Genomic DNA, 24,725 nt, shown 5'->3' on the forward strand with positions numbered 1-24,725 from the left:
TCCAATATAAAAATAGTAGTTAATAGAGCAGTATAGCTTAAAGCAGCACTATATATGCTAGTTTTATAGAACTTAATACAGCTAATAAATAATATAATAAGAAAAACAGTATTACTTAATATAATTACAATAAACAGAAATATATAGTATGCAATTGCTATTAATCTTAGAAGAACAAATAGCAATTAGTTCAGAAAGAATACTAAGTAAATATTGCTTAGCAATAGAAACTCAATTAACTAAGCAAAAACATTCTCTTAAAGCAAGTATTGAATTCTATTAATTATGAAAGTTTCAGCTGAATATTCTGCTATAATAATAACTGCTTAATATATTTCTCAAGTAAGAAAAGCTTAGAATAATTCTCTTAGAAATCTAGATGCTATAAGCAGATAGCAATAAAAGAGCAAGTATATATATTCAGTATAATTATAAGCAGCAATGATTCAAACTACTTTGATATTACTGAATAAAGTATTTAGATATTGAAAGAAGGATTTAGCAACAATATCTTTTATTATTTCTTATTATCTAAGCTAGATATTATAATCAGAGATATGAATAAAGGATGATATTCTCTTAGCTATTAGATAATACATATATCAAGCTACCAAACGATTGCTTCAGATAATATATAAATAAGGAAACAGAGTAATAGCAGTATAAAACAATGCTTTATATGATTTATATTAATAATAAGATTTGTAACTAGTATTAATAAAGAAAAAACTAGGAATAATAATAATACAAGCAAAGATAAGCTAAAAAGCTTGCTTAAGAAGCAGCAAAGCAAGCTTAGAGAAAGAATAAGCAGCTTTTAATAATTCCAAAAAGCTAGAATTGCTTATAAAGGAATTGCAGATAATTAAACTAAAACGATTTCTATATAAAGCTTTTAAAGCAAACTATGCTCATATCAAGCTCAACATATACATTCAAGAATATAAGTACAGTATACTATTAGATAGTAATACTCAGGGAAACTTTATATCTCTATATATTATTAATTAAGCATAACTACAATGAAAATAAAAGAAATGATTATATATTCTTAGCATTATAAAAGAATAATCTGTTATATATAATTAAGAAGTAATTAATAAGAAAACTGATTATCTATCTATTTTAATTCAAGAATATATAATCAGAGTTTCTTTTAATATTACAAATATAGTATAGCATAAGCTAATTATAGAACTTCTATAGCTTAAGAAATACAATTCTCAAATCAATTAAACTACTAGCTAGATCTTATAAGAACAAGCTATACCTAAAGAAATAATTGCAATCAATAATACAGAATAAAAGCTAGTTATTAAAGAATACTCAGAAAAAGAAGCTTTATACAACTTTATATATACTTTCAAATTAGCAGAGCTAGCAGCTTAAGAAGAAGAATCTAGTAATAAGCAAATTCAAATAATACTAGAGTACTAACAGATTAACAAAATAATAGAAGCAAGATTCTTAGTAAGTTAGTTCGTTCTAGAGTAATAAGAAAAAGCTTTAGAATATGAATTATAAACCTATACAGAAATTTCGAAACCAAGCTCTCAAGCAATCAGTTCAGCTTAGAGCGAACGCTTAAGGCTCTCAAAAATGCTATCAAAAACAATAAATGAAAAGAAGTATGCTTAATAATACCTACTATTCCTCCAAATAGCAGAAATAGTATATAAGCTAGAATTAATACTTGCAAGCATATTATAAGAATATTACAAATTCAAGAAATTATTCTAAGAAGAATTAGATACAGAATTGCTAGAATATAGCTTATATAATTATAAGATTCTGCTATAAGAAGAAAAATAGCTTAAGTTCTTTCTTATTTACAAACTAGATAAAGTATAATTAGAAATACTTAAGAAATACTTTAATAAAAATCTTAAAAAGAAATATGTATAATTATTATAATTATCAGCAGAATATCTTATTCTGTTTATATTCAAAAAGAATAGTAAGCTTAGATTATACATTAATTATAAGCAATTTAATAATATTATAATCAAGAATTAATATCTATTACTACTTATTAAGAAATTATAAAATAGATTGCAAGAAGTATAGTAATTTATAGCTCTAAATTTGAAAAAAGCTTATAATCTAATCAGAATAAAAGAAGAAAAGAAATGAAAGACTGCTTTTAGAATATGCTACAAATACTATAAATATTTAATTATGCTCTTTAGTTTAATAAATGCTTTAGCTTTATTCTAAGAAATAATTAATTATATTCTATATAAGCATCTAAACTAATTTATTATTATATATCTTAATAATATTCTTATTTACTCTTAAATATTGAAAAAGTATAAGAAATATATAAAAATAGTATTGCAAATACTTTAAAATGCAAAACTTCTTATAAAATCCGCAAAAAATCACTTCTATATATAAAAAGTTAATTATCTTAGATTTATAATCAAATCAGATTATATTAAGCTATAAAAAGATAAAATAAAAGTTATTAGAAATTAGCTAATTTCTAAGAATATTAGAAATATTAGATTTTTTCTTAAATATATTAATTTCTATAAGTAGTTTATTAAAAACTATAGCTAAATTATATATTTTCTTATAAATCTTACTAAAAAAAAGCAGCTTTTCAAATAAATTTCTAAAATATAAGAAGCTTTTAATAAGATTATTAAATATATTATCTTAGAACTAATTCTGTATAAAGCAGATCTTTATAAATCTTTTAAAATTAAAATTAATATATTAGAATATATACTTGAAGAATAACTTAATTAGCAAGATGATTAAGAATATCTAAGAATTATAAGCAACTTTTTGAAAAAGTTAAATAGCTTAGAAATTAATTATAAAATCTTAAATTAAAAGCTTATAATAATAATAAAAGCTTTTAAAAAATAATAATATTATTTTATTAATATATAATATTTAATTATAATTTATTCAAATTATAAGAATTTAATTATATTTATAATAACTAAAGTTTTAAATAAGCAATAAATTAAATAAGCAGAATTTCTCTTATAATTTGATTTTAGAATTATATATTATAAGAATTTAGAAAATAAATAAGCAGATGCTTTTAATAGAAAATCGGATTATCAAAATGCAGATTTCTTAGATATATAGAATATTTTTGCTCAAAATGAATTAGAAAATCTTATTAATGCATATAAAGAGCTGAATATTGCTTTTAGAATTAAATTCTTAGAAAAGAATTCAGAATTAATAATTTTAAATAAATAAAATAACTATATTAAGAATATATATAATGTATTAGTATATAAGCATTAGAAAGTTAAAATAATTTATAAATGCATTAGAAGATATTAAAATTTATTAAGCTTTAGAAAAAGAATTAAGAGCATTTTATAATAATATAATAGCTATAAGAAAAACAAAATAGAAAAATATAAGCTTTATAAATTATTATATCTCTTATTAATACTTATAATTATTTAGCAATTTATTAGTCTAAACTTTATTATTAAGCTATTTCTTTTATAAGAACTCTTAATTAAAATATAATATAATAGCATTTTAGTAGTAATTTGCAAACTAAGCAAATATATTTACTTTCTTTCTTATAAGAAAAGCAGTATAATAGAAGAACTTATATATATATTCCTCAGAATAATTATTGCTAACTATAGCATGCTAAAGAAAGTAATTTCCAATAGAAATAGAAAGTTCAACTTAAAGTTTTAAACTTTGCTTATAAAATAATTTAAAATATACTATAGAATATTTATAATATTTTATCTGCTAATAAATAAATAAATAAAAAGAATAAATCAGATTATTAAATAATATCTTTAATATTATATTAATCAGAAATAGAATAATTAAGTTAATTTATTGCTTCTTGCATAATTCGCTTATAATAATACAAATATAAGCATAATAAAGAAGTTATTATTCTTTATATTCTATAAATATAATCTAATAGCTTATTATAAAATATTGCTAAAAGTAAATGCAAAAGCTGCAAATAAAAGAATTAGAAAAATTAAGAAGATTTAAAAGAAACTTTAGTTAGAATTATAATTCATTTAGAAATAAATAATATAATATATAAATTTTAAAAAAATTGAGAAATTAATTCTATAGAAAAAAGATAAGATCTACTTACTTCGAAAAAATATCAAAATAACTAAACTAAGTAACAAACTTAATTATAAGAAATTAGAACTATTCAAAATCTTGTAATAGATTTCTCTAATTAATTACAAATTAGTATTATCTTATAAAATAAGAATATATTCAGTTTTTTATATCTTATTACTAAAATCAGCAGCATAGAAAATACTAATAGATAATATAATAGAAATAGAAAATAATAAATCAGAATATAAAATAAAAAAGATTTTCAAATATAGAAATATAGATATTACAAAAGAATATCTCATCAAATAGAAAGATTATTCAGCAAATAAAAATTCATAAGAATTACAGAAAAATGTAAAAAATGCTTAGAAAAAAGTAGCTAAGTATTAGAAAAAAAAAGAAATCAGCATCTAGAACAATCACTCCATCCCGAACCGAGATTCAAAAGCTTCAGAAATTTCATCCTTCAGAAAACCCAACCAGTTTATTACAGAGTTCTCCAAGTTTATAGAATTCCAATCAAAACTCTCAAAGAAAGAATTCTCAGCTATAACAGCAGATTTTTCAGCTATTACAGCCTACACTTCAGCAGCAATACGCACCCTCTCAGCTTCAGCTTCCTCAGCTTCCTTCTTCTCAAGCTCTTTAAGATTTTTGAGATCTTAATAAATAGCTCGAAATATTCTTTTATACTATATTTTTTTTTATTAATATAATCTAATTAACTTTAGCTTCAATTTTTCTATTTCATTCTCTAGTTTTTAATATTAAGTAAAAATAAAAAGAAGTTTAGCAGTATTTATTAGTTCTAAAATATTATACTTAGTATAATTCTGGAAAATATATTCCGAATAATAAGATAAATTATAAGAAGAAACAATATATAATTCTAAACTCTAATTATTGCAATAGGAACAGAGATGTATATCGAAACTATTTGAAAGAATAAATTGAAGAAGAAAGCTTTTCTGCTTCTTCTTATTAGAATGAGAATTCGAGGATTTCAGTTTTGCAACTTTATTTTTCATCTTAATTAGAAAAGCATAACTATATATACAGATAGCTTGCTGAAATACTTACAGAAGATTATTAAGAATAATAACTAATAGAAGGAAGATAATATTATAACTCATCTAATATGCAGATTATGAAATAAATCATAAGTAATAAGAATCAGATATTAAGAATTCAATATTCTAATAAAACATTGATTATATAACTCAGAGTTAGGATTGTAAAGAAGAGAGGATCGCTAGATTCGCTAGTGATCCCGACGAGCCTTATACCTTGAATCGCTAGACTCGCTAATAATCTCAACGAGCCTTACACCTTGAATTGCTAAACTCGCTAGCAACTCCAGCAATTCATACTGAAGAGCTGAATATATAATCATACATTCATTACCATTAGATAGATTCAGTACATAGCTCTTCAGTTATCAATCTAAGTATCAATCTAAATATTAGATTACTTTCTTATTCTAATAGCTCCAAAAGCAGTGAATACTTGCATAATTATCCTGGTTATATTTCTGTATTCAAGGCTTATACTTAGCACTGCTCTTATTAGCATAAATCCCTTTATATACTTTGGAATCTTCGGATTGCTGCAGTGCTTATCATATGAAGAGTATGATCAAATATTCGTAGTATTTGTAGCGTATTCTGAAAGCAGTTTTCCATTCCTCTTCTTTCTTTATTCTGATTAGATTATAAGCTCTCTTTAAATCCACAGCTATAAATCACTATATTCCTTGCAATTTATCTTGCAGTTCCTTAATAAATAGCAATAAATATTAGTTCTTAATTATAATATTATTAAGTTGCTTATAATCAATATATAGCCTGAGCTTACTATTCTTCTTAGATATAAACAGAATGGGATATTCTGCTGATAATTATAATGATTATATATATTTCTTCTTAAGATTTTCATTAAAATACTTTCTAAGCATCTCTAGTTATATCTTGTTTAATCCGTAGATAGAGAAGAACTTAAGCTGTTTTTCTTCTTATAGCAGGATCTTGTAATTATATAAGCTGTATTCAAGCAATTCTATATTTAATTCTTTCTGAAACAATTTCTTGAATTTGTAATATTTCTATAGTATGCTTGCAAGTATTAGTTCTAATTCATATACTATTTCTGCTATCTGAAGGAACAGTAGATATTATTAAGCATGCTTCTTTTCTGATAGCGTTTTTGAGAGCCTTAAGCGTTTGCTCCAGGCTGAACTGATCGCTTGAGAGCCTGATTTCGAGATTTTTGTATAAATCTACAATTCACATTCTGAAGCTTTTTCTTATTGCTTCAAAGCAAACTGATTTGCTAAGAATTTCGCTTCTATTATTTTGCTAATCTGTTAGTACTCTAGCACTATTTGGATTTACTTATTACTAGATTCTTCTTCTTGAACTGCTAGTTCTGCTAGCTTGAAAGTATATATAAAGTTGTTTAAAGCTTCTTTTTCTGAGTATTCTTCAATAACTAATTTTCATTCTGCATTATTGATTGCAACTATCTTTCTAGATATAGCTTGTTCTTATAAGATCTAGCTAGTAGTTCAATTAATTCGAGAATTATACTTCTTAAGCTATAAAAGCTTTATAATCAGCTTATGCTATGCTATATTTATAATATTAAAGGAAATTCTAATTATATATTCTTGAATTAAAATAGATAAATGATTAGTTTTCTTATTAATTACTCTTTAGTTGTATATAACAGATTATTCTTCTATAGTGCTAAGAATATATAGCTGCTTTTTTTATTTCTATTGTAGTTATATCTGATTAATAATATATAAAGATATAAAGTTTCTTTAAGCATTATTATTCAATAATACGCTATACTTATATTCTTAAATATATATATTAAGCTTAATATAAGCATAGTTTGCTTTAAAAGCTTTATATAGAAACTATTTTAATCTGATTATCTGCAGTTCTCTTATAAGCAATTCTAGCTTTTTGAGATTATTAAGAGCTGCTTATTCTTCCTTTAAGCTTATTTCACTGCTTCTTAAGCAAGCTTTCTAACTTATCTTTGCTTATATTATTATTATTTCTAATCTTTTCTTTATTAATACTAATTGCAGATCTTATTATTAATATGAATTATATAAAGTATTATTCTATATTGCTATTACTCTATTTTCTTATCTATATATTGCTTGAAGCAGTTATTTAGTAGCTCGATATATATATTATTATACTGTCTATTGAAAACTTTTCTGAAGCATAGTTTTTGTTTCTTAATAGCTTGAAGAATTTGTTCTGATTTTCTAATAAGAAATTATTCATATTGCACTTTTTCCAAGAAATGCATTCTGCAGCTATAATAAGCATAAGAAATCTATACTAATTTGTAGTATAGTGTTGTGGTGGCCAGGGTGGTAGTCCGTGGGACATGGAGTACAGTGGGTCAAGGGTTCTCATACATATAAAGAATACCACCCACTTTTCAAATTCTTTAGCTATAGAAAAAAAAAAAGCATCCTTTCTCTTCCTTTCAATTTTGAACCCTTTGGACAGATCTAAGACAGGTTTTTCATCCTGTTCTTGCGCCCGTGTGGCCTTAGTTTGCTGTTCTCATCTGTACAGGCACGCTTGGGTTGCATGAGCTCTTGCCTATTGCTTCGGCAGCTGTTTGTCCCTTTTTCTTTCGAGAGCGATGGCGCCCTAGTTCTGGTTCAATAGGTTATGAAGTAAGCTGATTCAAGAGTTCTTATCTTGCTATATTTTGATGTTTTGCAAGGAAATATAGATAAAAAGCTTTTCTAGCTCTATTTCATAAATAAGATATTCAATCTATATTGTTTCCTTGTTTTATCCAATGCTGAAGAGGAATCTTTCTTTCCGAACTTCCGTAGAGCTATTGGATTTGCTATTTACAAAAAACTCTGATAAATCGCTAAGCTATCTAGCTTAGCTTAATTCTTCTATTGTTTAAAGAGTATTTTCAATATTATTTAAGTATTTATATTAATAGCTAAGAGAGTATTATTCTCTATTTATATCTCTAATTATAATGCTTAATATAAATAATAATAAATAATAAAAAGTATTATTACTAAGTTCTTTCTCTAATGCTTAAATACTTTATTTAATAATATTAAAGCAATTCGAGTTGCTGCTGCTTATAATTATACTAAGCATATATCCTTGCTCTTCTATTGCTATCTGTTTGTAGCGCTTAGATTTCTAAGAGAATTATTCTAAGCTTTTCTTACTTAAGAAATATATTAAGCAATTATTATTATAGCAGAATGTTTAGCTAAAACTTTTATAATTAATAGAATTTAATATTTGCTTTAAGGGAATGTTTTTGCTTAATTGATTGAATTTCTATTGCTAAGCAATATTTATTTAGTATTCTTTCTGAATTAATTGCTATTTATTCTTTCAAAATTAATAATAGTTATATAATATATATTCCTATTTATTGCAATTATAATAAGTAATATTATTTCTTTTACTATACTACTTATTAGTAGTATTAAGTTTTATGAAATCAGTATATATAATACTGTTCTAAGCTATATTGCTATATTAATTATTATTTTTATATTAGAATTTCTTACTTATATTAGCTAAAAATCTTTAAATCTAGCTTTCTTTCTTCTTAAATTTCTCTACTTATTATTCATATAAATAGTTATTAATATAGATTGCTTAATTAGAAAATATTATAAAGTTCTTTAGCTAATTCTGCTTAAAAATTTTATTCTTAATATTATTCTTAAATTCTTTATAATAATATTTTATAAGATTCTTATCTTTCTATAGAAGCTTTGTGTTATGACTCATCCAACATGCTGATCACAGGATAAGCCCTACCAACCAAGGGACTAGATATTACAATCCAATGTTGAATACCAATCAGAATTATATAACCCGGATTAGAGTTGCTAGCGCAACTATGTTAGCTATAAACATAGTCAACATATTCGGAGAAATAACTATAAGGAATTATAATATAGTTAGGTTAGTTAGAACTGAAGAGCTAGATATATAAGAACATGTTCATTACCATTAGATAGATCCAGTACATAGCTTTTCAGTTATTAATCTAAGTATCAGATTACTCTCTACTCTGATAGCTCTAAAGACAGTGAATACTTGCATTGCTTACTGAGACTTGTACAGTTTCGTATTCAAGAACTTAGCACTTTGATACTGCTCTTATTAGCATAAATCCCCTTTATATACTTTGGAATCTTCGGATTGCTGCAGTACTTATTACATTTTGATAATTCTTGTTCAAGAATAGTTCAGTATTACCTCTTGAGCAATACAGAATATGATAGCTTCTCTAGGAATCTCTTCGTTCTTGCATACTTCTACTCAGGAAGAATTGGTTAATCAGGTATACTAGCTTACTTAGCGTATTCAGGATCTGCGCAAACAACAGCAAGCTTAGAGCGCTACTATTGCTAACCAGCAGACTTAGCTAGCTTAACAAGCTCAGCAAGCATAGTTTACTTCTGCAGTTACTAGTAGTGCTAAAAAGATATATAAGATGAACAAGCTTATTATATATAATAGCAATCAGAAGATGCTATATGAATTCCTTATCTACTGTAAGATATATTTTTTGCATTATACAACTCAGTTTATTATAGAATCTGAAAAGATTATCTTTGCAGAAACTTATTTCAAAAAGAATGCTCTCATTTAGTACAAGCTTTCTCTATACAATTACTTGGAGCATTAGAATAATTCTAATATATATATTCAGAATATTAAGAATATATTTGATTTCTTTGAAAGCTTTAAGAAAGCTTTCAAAGAAATCTTTGATAATTTAAATAAAGAATGCATTATAGCTTAGCAGCTTATAAATCTCAGATAGATCAAATTAGTTTCTGCTTATATAATCAGATTTAAGCAGCTTTTAGCAAGATTTTTGTAAGAAGATAAGAATCTTATGAAATATTACTATAAGAGATTCAAGAATGATATTAAGAATGAAATCTTCAAACAGAATTGATTAGAGAACTTTGCAATATTCTCTAATTAAGTAATTCGCATTAATAATTATTTATATAAATAATAAATAAAGAAATCTAAGAAAGAAGAAAGCTAGATTTGAAGATTTTCAGCTAATATAAGCAAGAAACTCCAATATAAGAATAGTAGATAATAGAGCAATATAGCTTAAAGTAGCATTATATATGCTGATTCTATAGAACTCAATACTGCTAATAGATAGTATAGCAAGAGAAATAGCATTACTTGCTACAACTGCAACAAACAAGAATATATTATATGCAACTGCTATCAATTCTGAAAGAACAAATAGCAACTAGTTCAGAAAGAATGCTAAGTGAATATTGCTTGATAATAGAAATCCAATCAACTAAGCAAAAACATCTTCTTGAAGCAAGTATCAGATTTTATTAATTATAGAAGTCTCAGCTAAATATTCTATTATAATAATAACTGCTTAATATATCTTTTAAGTAAGAAAGATTCAGAATGATTTCCTTAGAAATCTAGATGCTATAAGCAGATAGCAATAGCAGAGCGAAGGTATATGCTCAGCATGATTATGAGCAGCAACAACTCGGACTGCTCTGATGTTACTAAACAAAGCATTTAAGCGCTGAAGGAAGGGCTTAATAACAGTATTCTTCGCTATTTCTTATTATCTGTATTAGATACTATAATCAGAGAAATGAACAAAGGATAGTATTCTCTTGATTATTAGTATAAATATCTAAATAATACTGAAAATGCTTTTCAAGCAATGGAAAGATTAAGCTAGAACGAGCAATCTAACAATTTACTGGAATCTCCTGTAAACAATGAATCTAAGAAGCTTATAGAAAGATTTCTCTTTGATATTAGATAAAATAAGGAAATAATATGGATTGAATATCTTGTTTATAGGATAGAACTAGAGAAGCTTTTTATCTGTATTTCCTTGCAAAATATTGAAGTATAAGAAGATAAGAATTCTCAAATTAGCTTATTTTACAATTTATATTATGAATTAGTATGAATCTTCTGCATTTATTATAGCTGCAGAATACATTTCTTGGAGAAGGTATAATACAAATAGTTCTCTATCAGAGAATTAGAACAAATCCTTCAGGCTGTTAAAGAATAGAAACTTCGCTTCAAAGAGATTCTTAACAGATAGCATTACAATGCATACATCGGATTACTAAATAACTGTTTTATACAATATATAAACAAGAAAATAAAATAATAGCAGTACAAAACAATGCTTTGTATAATTCATATTAACAATAAAGCTTGCAACTAGCATTAATAGAAGAAAGATTAGGAATAATAATAATATAAGCAGAAGTAAGCTAAGAAGCTTGCTTAAGAAGCAGCGAAGCAAGCTTAGAAGAATAAGCAGTTCTTAATAAATTCAAAAGAATAGAATTGTTTGTAAAGGAACTGCAGATAATCAGATCGGAATGATCTCTATATAAAGCTTTCAAAACAGACTATACTTACATCAAGTTCAACATATATATTTAAGAATACAGATATAGCGCACTATTGAATAGTAATGCTTAAGGAAACTTTATATTTCTATATATTATCAATTAAGCATAATTATAATAGAGATGAAAGAGATACTTATATATTCTCAGCACTGTAAAAGAATAATCTATTGCATACAACTAAGGAATAATCGATAAGAAAACTGATTATCTACTTATCTTAATTCAAGAATATATAATCAGAGCTTTCTTTAATATTACAGATATAGCACAGTATGAGCTGATTATAGAGCTTTTATAGCTTAAAGAGCACAATTCTCGAATTAATTGGACTACTAGCTAGGTTTCATGAGAACAAGCTATACTTAGAGAAATAGTTGCAATCAATAATGCAGAATTGAAGCTAGTTATTGAAGAATACTTGGAAAAAGAAGCTTCAGACAACTTTATATATACTTTTAAGCTAGCAGAGCTAGCAGTTCAAGGAGAAGAATCTAGTAATAAGCGAATTCAAATAGTACTAGAGTGCTAATAGATTAGCAAAATAACGGAAGCAAGACTCTTAGCAAGTTGGTTCGCTTCGAAGCGATAAGAATAAGCTTCAGAATGTAGATTGTAGATTCATATGGGAAAAACCTTGAAACTAAGCTCTCAAGCGCTCAGTTCAGCTCGGAGCGAACGCTTAAAGCTCTTGAAAACGCTATTAGAAAAGAAGCATGCTCAATAGTACTTACTATTCCTTCAGATAGCAGAAACAGTATATAAACTAGAATCAATACTTGCAAATATATTATAAGAATATTATAAGTTTAAGAAACTATTCCAGAAAGAATTAAATACAGAATTATCAGAATACAGCTTATATAATTACAAGATTCTGCTACAAAAAGGGAAACAGCTTAAATTCTTCCTCATCTACAGACTAGATAAAGCACAGCTAAAGGCACTTAGAAAGTATCTCAATGAGAATCTTAAGAAAGAATATATATAATTATTGCAATTACTAGCAGAATATCTTATTCTGTTTATATCTAAGAAAAATAGCAAGCTTAAGCTATATATTGATTATAAGCAATTCAACAATATTATAATCAAGAACCAATATCTATTGCTACTTATTAAGGAATTATAAAATAGATTGCAAGGAGTATAGTAGTTCATAGTTCTGAATCTAAAAAAAGCTTATAATCTGATCAGAATAAAGAAAGAAAAAGAGTAGAAAACTGCTTTCAGAATATACTATAAATACTACGAATATTTGATTATGCTCTTTAATCTAACAAATACTCCAGCTTTGTTTCAGAAAATAATCAATTATATTCTATGCAAATATCTGAATTAGTTCATTATTGCTTATCTTAATAACATTCTTATCTACTCTTGAATACTTAAAGAATACAAGAAACATGTGGAAATAGTATTATAAATGCTTTAAGATGCAAAACTTCTTGTAAAACCTGCAAAAAGTTACTTTTATATACAAAAGATTAACTATTTCGAATTTACAATCAAGCTAGAATATATTAAGCTACAGAAAAACAAGATAAAAGCTATCAGAAATTAGCTAGTTCCTAGGAATATTAGAAATATTAGGTCTTTCCTTGAATATATTAACTTCTATAAACAGTTTATTAGAAACTACAGCTGAATTGTATACTCTCTTATAAATCTTACTAAAAAGAAGCAGCTCTTCAAATGAATCTTCAAAGTATAAGAAGCTTTTAATAAGATTATTAAGTATATCATCTCAGAGCTAGTTCTGTATAAAGCAGATTCCTATAAACTCTTTAAAGTTGAGATCGATATATTAGGATATACATTCGAAGAATAACTTAGTTAGCGAAACAACTAAGAGCATCTAAAGATTATAAGCAACTTCTTAAAGAAGTTAAATAGCTTGAAGATTAACTATAGAATCTCTAATCAGAAACTTATAGCAATAATAAAAGCTTTTAAGAAGTAGCAATACTATCTTATTAGCATATAATATTCAATCAGAGTTTATTCGAATTATAAGAATCTAACTACATTTATAATAATTAAGATTTTGAATAAGTAATAAATCAGATAAGCAGAATTTCTCTTATAGTTCAATTTCAAGATTATACATTGCAAAAGCTCAGAGAATGAATAAGCAGATGCTCTTAGCAGAAGATTAAACTATTGAAATGCAGATTCTTTAAATATATAGAATATCTTCGCTCAAGATAAATCAGAGAATCTTGTTAATGCATATAGAGAACTAAACGCTGCTCTCAGAATAGAATTCTCAGAAAAGAATTCAGAATCAATAACTCCAAACGAATAAGACAACTATATCAAGAATGTATACAATATACCAGCATACAGATATTAGAAAGTTAGAGCAATTTACAAATATATTAAAAAATACTAGAATTTATTAAGCTTTAGAAAAAGAATTAAAAATATTCTATAACAATATAATAGCTATAAGAAGAATAAGATAAAAAGATATAAGCTTTACAAACTACTATACCCCTTACTAGTACTTATAACTATTTAGCAATTCATTAGTTTAAACTTTATTATTAAGCTACTTTTCTTATAAAAACTCTTAACTAAAATGCAATATAATAGCATTCTAGTAATGATTTGCAAACTAAGCAAATATGCTTATTTTCTTCTTTACAAGGAAAGCAGTATAGCAGAGAAACTTGCATATACATTCCTTAGAATGATTATTGCTAATTACAGCATGCTAGAGAAAGTAATCTCTAATAGAGATAGAAAGTTTAACTTAAAGTTTTGAATTTCGCTTATAAAACAGCTTGAAATATATTATAGAATATTTATAGCATTTCATTTACAAATAGATAAACAGATAGAAAGAATAAATCAGATTATTGAATAGTATTTTTAATATTATATTAATCAGAAACAGAATAACTAAATTAATCTATTACTTCTTATATAGTTTGCTTATAATAGTGCAGATATAAGCATAATAAAGAAATTATTATTCTTTATACTCTATAAATATAATCTAATAGCTTACTATGAAGTATTATTAGAAGCAGATGCAGAAGCTGCAGATAAAAGAGTTAAGAAGATTAAGAAAGTTCAGAAGGAACTCCAATCAGAATTACAATTTGTTTAAGAATGAATAATGCAGTATGCAAACTCCAAAAGAATTGAAAAACTAATTCTATAGAAGAGAGATAAAGTCTACTTATTTCAAAAAAATATTAAAATAACTAGATCTAGCAACAAACTCGATTATAAGAAGTTGAAATTATTCAAAATCTTATAATAGATCTTCCTAATTAATTATAAGTTAGTATTATCTTATGAGATGAAAATATATTCAGTTTTTCATATCTTACTGCTGGAATTAGCAGTATAGGAAATACTAATAGATAATACAGCGGAAGTAGAGGATAACAAACTGGAATATGAAATGGAAAAGATCTTCAAACATAGAAATATAAATAGCACAAGAGAATATCTTATCAAGTAAAAAGATTACTTAGCAAGCGAAAATTCATGAGAATTATAGAAGAATGTTGAGAATGCTTAAGAAAGAGTAGCTGAGTATTAGAAAAGGAAGGAAACCAGTATCTAAGACGATCGCTCCGCCCCGAACCGAAACTCAGAAGCTTCGGAAATCTTACTCTTCAGAAAGCTCAACTAATCTATCACAGAATCTCTCAAATCTACAAAGTTCCAGTTAAAACCTTCAAAGAAAGAATCCCTAGCTGCAATAGCAGATTCCTCTGCTACTACAGCTTGCACTTCAGCAGCAACACACACTCTCTCAGCCTCAGCTTTCTCAGCCTCCATACAATCCAATTTCTTTATACAAGTAATATTATAATATAGAGCATATTTCATTTTCTCGAATTATATCTACTTCTATTAGTATAAATGGAAAAGCTTAGTTTCTCTCTTCTCAATCTCATTCTCCAACTTTCGATATTGAGTAATAATATTGCAAAGCTTCTTGAGAGAAAAGCTTATAATGTTGTACTTAGAATAGCTCAATCAAATGCATTCGATACAACAAGAAGAGTTTCCGAGAGATATCTTGCAGAATCCGAAGCTGCACTTCTTGCAATAGGAACAAACGAGCATCTCAACAAAATTCTCCAAGAGGCGGAAAACTAAGAGATTTCAATCTTGAATACTTTTTGGAACAGAGAAGGATTTGCAAATGCGAGATTTGTTGATTCTGTTCGATATCTCAATTAGGAAGGCAAGATTATGCATACGAAGAATTTGCTAGAATACTTATAGAAGATTGTTGAGAACAATGACTAATAGGAAGGAGATAATGTTATAATTCATCCAATATGCTGATTATAAGATAAGCTTTATTAATCAAGGGATTAGATATTATAATCTAATATTGAATATTAATTAGGATTATATAATCTGGATTAGGATTGCTAGTACAATTATATTAGCTATGAATATAATCAATATATTTGAAGAAATAACTATAAGGAATCATAATATAGTTAGGTTAGTCAGAACTGAAGAGCTGGATATATAAGAATACGTTCATTATCATTAGATGAATCCAGTATATAGCTCTTCAGTTATCAATCTAAGTATCAGATTACTCTCTACTTTGATAGTCCCAAAGGCAGTGAATACTTGCATCGCTTACTGAGACTTGTATAGTTCTGTATTCAAGGACTTGGCACTTTGATACCGCTCTTGTTAGCATAAACCCTCTTTGTATACTTTGGAATCTTCGGATTGCTGCAGTGCTCATTACACTTTGCTAAAAATTGCTTAAATCTAATTATATAAGCAGAAGCTAATTTGATCTGCTTAAGATTTATAAGTTGCTAAGCTATAATGCATTCTTTATTAGAATTATTAAAGATTTTCTTAAGAGCTTTCTCAAAGCTTGTAAAAAAATTAAATATATTCTTAATATTCTAAATATATATATTAGAATTATTCTAATATTTCAAGTAATTATATAAAAAAAGCTTATATTAGATAAGAATATTCTTTTCAAAATAAATTTTTATAAGAATAATCTTCTCAGATTCTATAATAAACTGAATTATATAATACAAAAAGTATGTTCTGCAGTAAATAAGAAATTTATATAATATTTTTTAATTATTATTATATATAGCAAGCTTATTTATCTTATATACTTTTCCAGTATTACTAGTAATTATAAAGATAAACTGTATCTGCTAAGCTTAATAAGCTAGCTAAGCTTGCTAATTAGCAATAATAGCGTTCTAAGCTTGCTATTAATTATACAGATTCTGAATATGCTAAGTAAGCTAATATATCTGATTAATTAATTCTTTCTGAATAGAAGTATATAAGAATGATAGAATTTCTTGAAAAGCTATTATATTCCGTATTGCTTAAGAAAGTAATACTGAACTATTCTTGAATAAGAGTTATTAAAATGTAATAAATACTATAGCAATCCGAAGATTCCAAAGTATATAAAGAGTTTATGCTAACAAGAGCAGTACTAAATACAAGCTTTAAATACAGAAATATAACTGAATAACTGTGCAAGTATTTATTATCTTTGGAGCTATTAGAGTAAGAGAGTAATCTGATACTTAGATTGATAACTAAAGAGCTATATATTAAATCTATCTATTGGTAATGAATGTGTTCTTATATATCCAGCTCTTCAGTATAGCTCATCTTGGCTTACTACTGATCCAGGTAATCCGGGCTCACTGGATCATCTAATGATCCAGTGATCCATCTCTGTTGTATCCCTAACCCTGGGCTATGTAATCAATGTTTAGTCAGAACGTTGGATTCTTGATACCTGGTTCTTGTTACTCGTGACCTGTTTTGTAACCTGCATGTTGGATGGGTTATAACATAGAAAGATATAATTAAGCATAAATAATTTGCTAGAAAAACTTACAAAAGATTATTAAGAATAATAACTAATAGAAGAGAAATAATATTATAACTTATTCAGTATGTAGATTATAAAGCAAGCTCTGCTAAATAAGAAATCAGAAATCAGAATCCAACAGCAAATAATTATTAAAATTAAATAAGCAAAAGTTAGAATTAGATTACAATAGAAAAAATAAGCTACTTACTAAATCATAGTAAGCTGCTCACTAGATTATCAAGCTCTAAATCGAGAATCATAATAAGCTAGATAAGCTATACTAAAGAGCTAAATATATAAAAATATATTTATTATTATTAAATAGATTATTAGAATATAGCTCTTCAGTTATTAATCTAAGTATTTATTTATTATATACTTGAATAGCTTCAAAGGCGAATGATTAGCACTTGTATGGATTACTTAGTAATATTTCTGTATTCAGTAGATTCTATTTCGATACTGTTCTTGTTAGCATAAACTCTTTGTATACTTCAGATCTTCGGATATTGCAGTGCATTCATTATACTCTTCTCTATTTCATTATCTGGCTGTATTGTATTGGCGGCCGTCTCCGAATAGCTAGATTATGCATACAGTCAGAGCCTGGATAGTGGACTGGAGTCGTAGGTAATATCTCTCCTATTTCATGCTGACGATTCATTCAGGTCGTACGTAATCGTTCACTCGATTCGGGTTGTCGTCGCCCCTTCCTCACTTCACCTGCGCCAAGGAGCCTGTCAAGACTCCCTCCTCAACATCCACCATGTGCGCTTGCGCAACTGGAACCGCATACATGAACGACCGACCTTGTAACGATACCCTCCTCCTCCTCCTCCTCCTGTCATGATCTTCCCTTCGCAGCGTCTGCTCAGACGCGTGCGCCGACAGAGGCGGCCGATCCTGTCCCTCTTGCTGCTGCTATTCCTCCTCGACGCCCTCGTCCTCCTCCACCACCGACCTCGCACGACGCGGATCCTTCCCAGTTCAGCAGTGGGCCGCCACGACAATACGACCGTCTTCATTGCATCGGTTCACAGAAACACGGGGAAAATCCTCCCGGTATGGAGCGCTGCTGCACTCGCTCTCGTCGACCATCTCGGTCCCGACAAGGTGTACTTCTCCGCCCTGGAGTCTGGGTCGCAGGACGACACCAAAGAAAAGCTGGCCGGCCTGAAGGAGCAGCTGGATGCGCGGGGCGTACCTAATACTGTCAGCCTGGGCATGACGGTCTATGAACAGCTGGATGAGATGTGGGCGCGCCCTGACCCCTCCGGGCCGCGAGAACAAGGCTGGATCTGGAACCAGGAGGATCAGGTGTACGACCTGCGGCGGATCACATACCTTGCTGGCGAGCGCAATAGGGCAATGCAGCCGATGCGGGAGCTGGAAAGACGGGGCGTGAGATTCGACAAGCTCTTGTGGATCAATGACGTGGTTTTCAGCGTGGAAGACTTTGTCACGCTGTTGCATACCCGCGACGGCAGCTACGCAGCAGCATGCGCCATGGATTTCAAGTACTCGTCGACCTATTATGACACATTTGCGTTGCGCGACTATGACGGTCAGAAGACGGTCAGCAGCTACTGGCCCTGGTTCCTGAGCCCGACCTCCAAAGAAGCAGCTCTGCGCAGCGAGCCCATGCGTGTCGAGTCTTGCTGGAACGGCCTGATTGTTTTCGATGCGGAACCTTTCTACGGCGAACAGGCGCTCCGGTTCCGAGCGATCCCGGACAGCCTGGCGGATCTACACCTCGAAGCGTCCGAGTGCTGTCTCATACATGCGGACAACCCTTTGGCAGCGAGGCCAGATAAAGGGGTCTGGCTCAATCCCAACGTCAGGGTCGGCTACAGCGCTTCTACGTACAGAGCAATTCAGGGTAAGGCAGGGTCTGTGTACCCAGGGACGTTTACGACCGTCGTAGGCGCCTGGGCGAACCGTTGGTTGCGTTGGAGAGCGACATTGCAACAGCACCTCGAAAAGGTGACGGTCCTGAAGAGAGTGAAGCAGTGGAGAGAAGCCACACCGCATGGTGAGCCATTGAGAAGTGAGCCTGGGACCTCGTGCCTCATCAACGAGAAGCAGATCATGTGGATGAACGGCTGGAAACACTTGTGAACTAGGCCTAAGTCAAGGGCATACCGGTGACGCCCAGCCTCCATTTGTAGTTGATCACATACGGACACGTGTTCCAAGCCCTAAACTCCCGATCATGCAGAATTGAATTGTCCGGATTAGTCTTATGCCTGAAGATAGTGACCTAGCCCCCAAAATGGTCCTACCAAACGCCTATATGCTTTGTGACCCCCCAAGTCTTAAGTGTTATCAGATACAGCTCTCATCATCTGCCATCCCGCGCTCGCCTTTCAGCCGGCCTCCCTTGAGGGGGGGGGGGGGGCGTCGACTGGGACGAGCTCATCTCGGCATCATTTGTTATGCCAGACAAAATTCCGCAATGAGTCCCATTCGTTGCTCTGCGCGTAGATGTAGCTCATACTACTCCTCAAGCTCGGCTGCAGGTCCTCGGGATGATGCCTGAACAGCCACATGACCATGCCCCAGCTCACGCTTGCAAACACGGGCCATGCATAGTAGCTCACCCGACTGCTCGTCGGCTCCTTGGACACGAGGGGTAGCGCAAAGGGCGAGCCGTTCTTGACAGCCAGCCTGGCGAGGGCCAGTACCACGCGTGCAAAGACGTAGATGACGATCTGCTGGTTGACGCTCGAGATCTTGCCCGAGGTCCGCGAGCGCCCGCCGAATACGACATAACCGCCAAGTAGGCCGGCGACGAGCGTGTCGTAGGGACCTTCCTTGCCGGCCTGGCCAGGCCCATAGTGCTTCAGCAGCATGCACGTCAACTTATATATAGTTGCAAACTTGGCAAGGTTGCGCGCGTGGGTGCGGGTGGCGCGAAAGACGAGCCAGAACTTCTCCCGGAAGCTGTAGGGTTGATGAGGATTAGCCAGGAACGACGTTACTGGGCGGGAGGACGTGAGAGGAAGGGACAACGTACGTCCCAGATCGGAACAGGAAGATCATGACCAGCGCATGAGGAAAGCGGACTTTGGTGCCGTAGACGGCACCATTGCGGGCGCCCTTGACTACGGCGAGGACGTCATGGTATCGAGGGTCGAGAATGATTCGCTCGATCGCCGTCTGTGGCCGGTATGCGACATATCGTATTAGCGATCGCCATTGTGACTGCACTGCAGTCTACCGCACCGCATTGCAGTTATACAATTAGTGCGTGCTCCTTCCTGACACACCTGTATGCTCTGTAGAGACGCCGCCATGACTGCGGCTCTGTGCAAGGTGCTTCGCTCTGCTACGTTGGCTGGCAGGAGATTGGACGCAGGAACAAGGAACAAGGAGGAATGAGGAATGGGAGGAGTAGAGTAGCAGGAGGCCGAGGAAAATGACGGCAGACGCGGTACCTCGGCAAGTTGCTACTCTGTAAGGTGTATGCTCGTCCCCGACCCGCGGATAACCAGTCTGGTTTTCGAGAGAAAGGAATACTAAGCGGTACTGAGGATGCGAGATGCAAAGATGGAGAGGATCAGGGTAACAAAAAGCAGGAACTGAATTGACAGGTTTCCCTTTTCTTCTTTTGTTCTTCTATGCATGAAGTCAGTAGTCTGAATGAAGTCTTGGGGTAAGCATCCAGGGTCAGCTTTCAAGTTTGGTGTACCAAGGAGCCCCTGGCCAGGGCCTGTTGTGGTTCCCCGCGGAATCCCCATGACGCACCTGAGGGCGTGTTCCCTCGGCACTACAACCAATCACTACATGCTATTAGCACGATGAAAGGTCTTGCCATGCACCAACTAGTATGCAGTACTATGGTAACACCTTGCTGAGTACCATGCCATGTGACCGAACCCTGGTGCCCCTGCATGTCCCGGCCTGCCCTGGCATGTGAAGATTGAGATTCTAGGACCGCCCCTAACTCCCAGTAACGGCATCACTCTTGTATGGTTCTGGCCACCTACCTAATATTGACACCCCGTGGCCCGGTGTCTCGTCGAGATTTACAGCGATTCTTGCACCCAAGGTACCCGAAGAAACCGCGCTTGCCCCACGAAGAGCATCATTGTGAATATAAATTATTTGTCCTGGTGTGTTTATTATGCACGCTATCAGCACATAAAACAAGGTCTAAATGACGACTCAGTCTTCCCAGTGCCCTGGAGCACCTGACTGAGTTTCAAGGGTTCAAATGCTTCACAGTCCCAAAGGGACAAAGATAAGTTTTGTGTCCTAAACATCATCTCCCCATCACTGTCCCAATCCTATGCCTCAATCCCCAAAAGTCCGTCCCTCTCTTTTATTTTTCCGCCCCATATTTGTGAAGGCTACCCGAGAAGAAGAAGAAAAGTTTCTTGATGTCCCCCCAACATCGCAGGCACGCGTTCAAACAGGCGCACATAAACATGGCCTCAAGAACTCCCAATTTTCCTAGCGTCCAGCCCACAACGAGACAAATACGTGACCAGGTTTAAGGCTGCCGCCAGCTTTCTTCAAGCGGGGCAAGGGGGTTTGCTGTGCCCGTTCGACTTGGCGGCTGAAGCCCACATCAGGGCTGCATTGGGTATATGAAAAGAAAATCAATCGAGCAGAAGAGAATCACAAATCTAGACAGGACGGTATGCCTCGCCGGCACGAAGGAGGTCGTCTACCGGGAGAGGGCACTGCCCCTTTGCGCCGCCTTGTCTGTGTCGACAAAAGGAAATATTGGGTTTGCCACCGCCATTCTTTGATGGTGGATATGGAATCGGAGCCTCGATGAGCTACACCCGTCTCCGGTGACGGATACAATTCACCATAGCGCCTTGGTGATTAAGGTTCAGCGTCTGCCATGGTTCGGCAGGATCGGCTGGACTGAGCAGCTGTGCTGCGCAGGTGATGAAGCAGCCCGAGGCGATCCTCTGCGCCTGCCCAGAAGTGAAAATCCACGTTGTATTGTGGTCCATAGCCAATAATTGTCTCGAGATCAAGACAGATGAAGATGCAGATATGCACATGCGGTTTGAGACAGAGGCGAAGAAAGGTCGGTTACATTAGGCCGGAGGGCTCTAGTAGCGGGCATCAGAAGTCCGGTAGCCACTCATTCTCGGCTGCTCGCTGTACTGTACGCCGGTCATCGACTCGGGAACTGTCGGAATATCGCCGCTGAGGGACCGCAGTGGTGGAAGTTCTGGCCGCTGGGTGTCTCTCGCCTGGAACCCTGCAGCAGGGGCCGCGGTATTGTGGTTAGCGCCAGCATGGTTTGTTGAGACGGCCGTCAGCTCGCCTCGCAGCTGCGAGTTCTCCATCCTCAGAGCAGCTAGCTCGCGGCGCTGCATTTCCAAGTCGGAGACGACTGAGTGGTGCTGCTGTTGGAGATATTTGATCGTGTCATTCTGGCGCTGGTGCTCGGAAATGGCTAGTTTAGGTGTTAGCAAAGAAGGGTAAAACCACCGCTAAGCCTTGTCCGCAGACCAGAATAACTAACCTTTGGTGAGAATCTCCCACTTGGACGCCTTGGACCCGCGCTCCTGGGGCATCAGGTCCCTCAGCTGCTCGAACAGCTCCTTCATCTCTGTCCTTCGTTTCCGTTCTGCCAGCTTGTGGCTGACTCGCAGCTCGGGGGTCCTGCTGTATGGTTGAGCGCCCGCATGGCCGTTGGCCTCCTCCGCCTGCAGGTCGCCCAGTTGCCTGTGCTGCAGAGAGTGATGGTGCACGGCGGGGAACTCGCCCGAGTTACTCGACATGCGGTGGTAGTCGGGTGTAGCCAAACCCTCGTCCAACCTGCGTTGCCCAGGCGGCAATCTTGACTCCGCGGTAAACTGGCTGCTGGCAAACGAGTCGGCGACACTGCTCCTCCTCGAGTCTATGAGCGAATGAGCGCCCGATGGCAGCCTCTGCATCTCATCCTCGGGAAAAGCCCAGGCCTGGCCCTTGGTGGGTTCTGCGGCACGCGCAATGGTACCCGTTGTAGGTCCGGTAATGGTAGGAGCGGTGCGAATGGCCTTGATCTGGTTGTCCAGGGGGATACGCTCGGTACTTGGCTGGTATCCATTGGAGATGCGGTGGATGGACAGTGTGTCGAGGCCCGTCCTCGGGTTTCGTTGCTGCTGCAGGGTGTTTTGGATAGAGGTGGTGGAGTGATTGGCGCTTGCGTAGGGCGATGGGCCGAGCCTCATGCCTCCAAACTCCTGATTGATCCTGCTGTCGACGCTCTCGCGCCGGGACATTGGTTCTGCATCGCAGTTCAGGGCTGCGCTGGAGTCGATGGAGTAGGTGCGATCGACAAGCCGAGGGTCTGCGCGGGTGGGGTTTGTGGGGGAGACGATGGATGCGACGCTCATGTTGCTCGTGACGGGGGATACTAGAGGTTGCGGTAGCAAGTTGGTTGATACGGGCGAAGGTGTCTTGTCCCCGTTGGATTCGTGGAAACCTGAGTTGGTGGGACTGAGGATGCTGACGGCATTGTAGGAAGCGGTTGAGTTGTCTGGAACAAGAATCAGGTCAGCATATTATAACAAGGGCAACTGAGTGATTCAGAAGAGAGCGGGGGGCGGGTGGGAGCAGGCGAATGGAAGAAGGGTCCAACGCACGCTTGCTAGAGGCGTCCGTGCTCGAGTAGTAGGCCGAGTCTCTATTGTCGTCGGAGGGGTTGAGGACGCCGGCCAGACCTGCAGGAAACTTCTGCGAGGCTGGGCGGGCTTGTTCTGTAGCCATGTTGCCTTTGTTGAAACGGAATGAATCAGATGAGGACTATCCGGGACACCCCAGATTGATGCGATAGGAGAAGGGCCTGGTCGGTCGTGCAAGTCGGTGTGGTATAAACGCAAGCAAATCACATATGCCACGTCGTCTGTCGAATTCAGTGTCGAGAAGTATATTGAAAAGAGCGGCTTTCCTCTCGGAGAGAGGAGCAAGGGTGTGGAGGAGTAGTCCGTCAAGGAATTGAGATTTTGAATGGAGAAATAATGAGCGCGCGAGAGTAGTATCCTCAGAATCTGGTAGGCAGGCGATAGAAGGTGCAATCGAATGTCAGTCTCTCGGCAAGAGAATGTGAGAAGTCTCAGCTAGTTCGCGACCGGGTGTTGATAGGTCTATATCCAAAATCCGAGAGATGCGACTCGAAGAATCTGATTTGCGAGGCGATTGCGCAGGGTGTGATGTTTCTGGACCCGTCCGGCTCGTGACCCGTGATGGCCAGGTTAGGTCGGAACTCGGAGACGCGATGTCGAGCGAAAGGGTGGATTGAAAGAGGAAAATGAAAATAGAGGAGGATGAAGAGGTTAAAAATCGAGTCCTGGCCCTTTGGGGAGGGAA

The 24,725-nt window shown here is 33.9% G+C and overlaps 4 protein-coding genes across 4 annotated transcripts; 1 reads left to right on the plus strand and 3 right to left on the minus strand.

The window, feature by feature from the left end:
- Positions 1–15,193: 15,193 nt before the first annotated feature.
- M406DRAFT_249582 (uncharacterized protein) lies at positions 15,194–15,406 on the minus strand (the record flags this gene model as incomplete). The annotated part of the gene is made up of 1 exon (XM_040916622.1): positions 15,194–15,406. A coding segment is annotated over one exon (213 nt), but the record flags the coding sequence as incomplete, so codon positions are not given.
- A 2,926-nt stretch (positions 15,407–18,332) lies between these two features.
- Positions 18,333–19,523, plus strand: M406DRAFT_16152 (family 69 glycosyltransferase; the record flags this gene model as incomplete). The annotated part of the gene is made up of 1 exon (XM_040915406.1): positions 18,333–19,523. A coding segment is annotated over one exon (1,191 nt), but the record flags the coding sequence as incomplete, so codon positions are not given.
- Positions 19,524–19,831: 308 nt separating this feature from the next.
- M406DRAFT_337479 (peroxisomal membrane protein 4) lies at positions 19,832–20,701 on the minus strand (the record flags this gene model as incomplete). The annotated part of the gene is made up of 3 exons (XM_040921259.1): positions 19,832–20,348; positions 20,422–20,564; positions 20,675–20,701. 3 exons carry the CDS (start codon positions 20,699–20,701, stop codon positions 19,832–19,834), a joined length of 687 nt encoding a protein of 228 aa, XP_040780182.1.
- Positions 20,702–22,477: 1,776 nt separating this feature from the next.
- M406DRAFT_337480 (uncharacterized protein) lies at positions 22,478–24,125 on the minus strand (the record flags this gene model as incomplete). The annotated part of the gene is made up of 3 exons (XM_040921260.1): positions 22,478–22,827; positions 22,897–23,864; positions 23,998–24,125. The coding sequence occupies 3 exons, from the start codon at positions 24,123–24,125 to the stop codon at positions 22,478–22,480; spliced, it is 1,446 nt and encodes a 481-aa protein (XP_040780183.1).
- Between the last annotated feature and the right edge of the window lie 600 nt (positions 24,126–24,725).

This window comes from Cryphonectria parasitica, assembly GCF_011745365.1.
Source record: "Cryphonectria parasitica EP155 unplaced genomic scaffold M406scaffold_2, whole genome shotgun sequence".
NCBI lineage: Eukaryota > Fungi > Ascomycota > Sordariomycetes > Diaporthales > Cryphonectriaceae > Cryphonectria > Cryphonectria parasitica.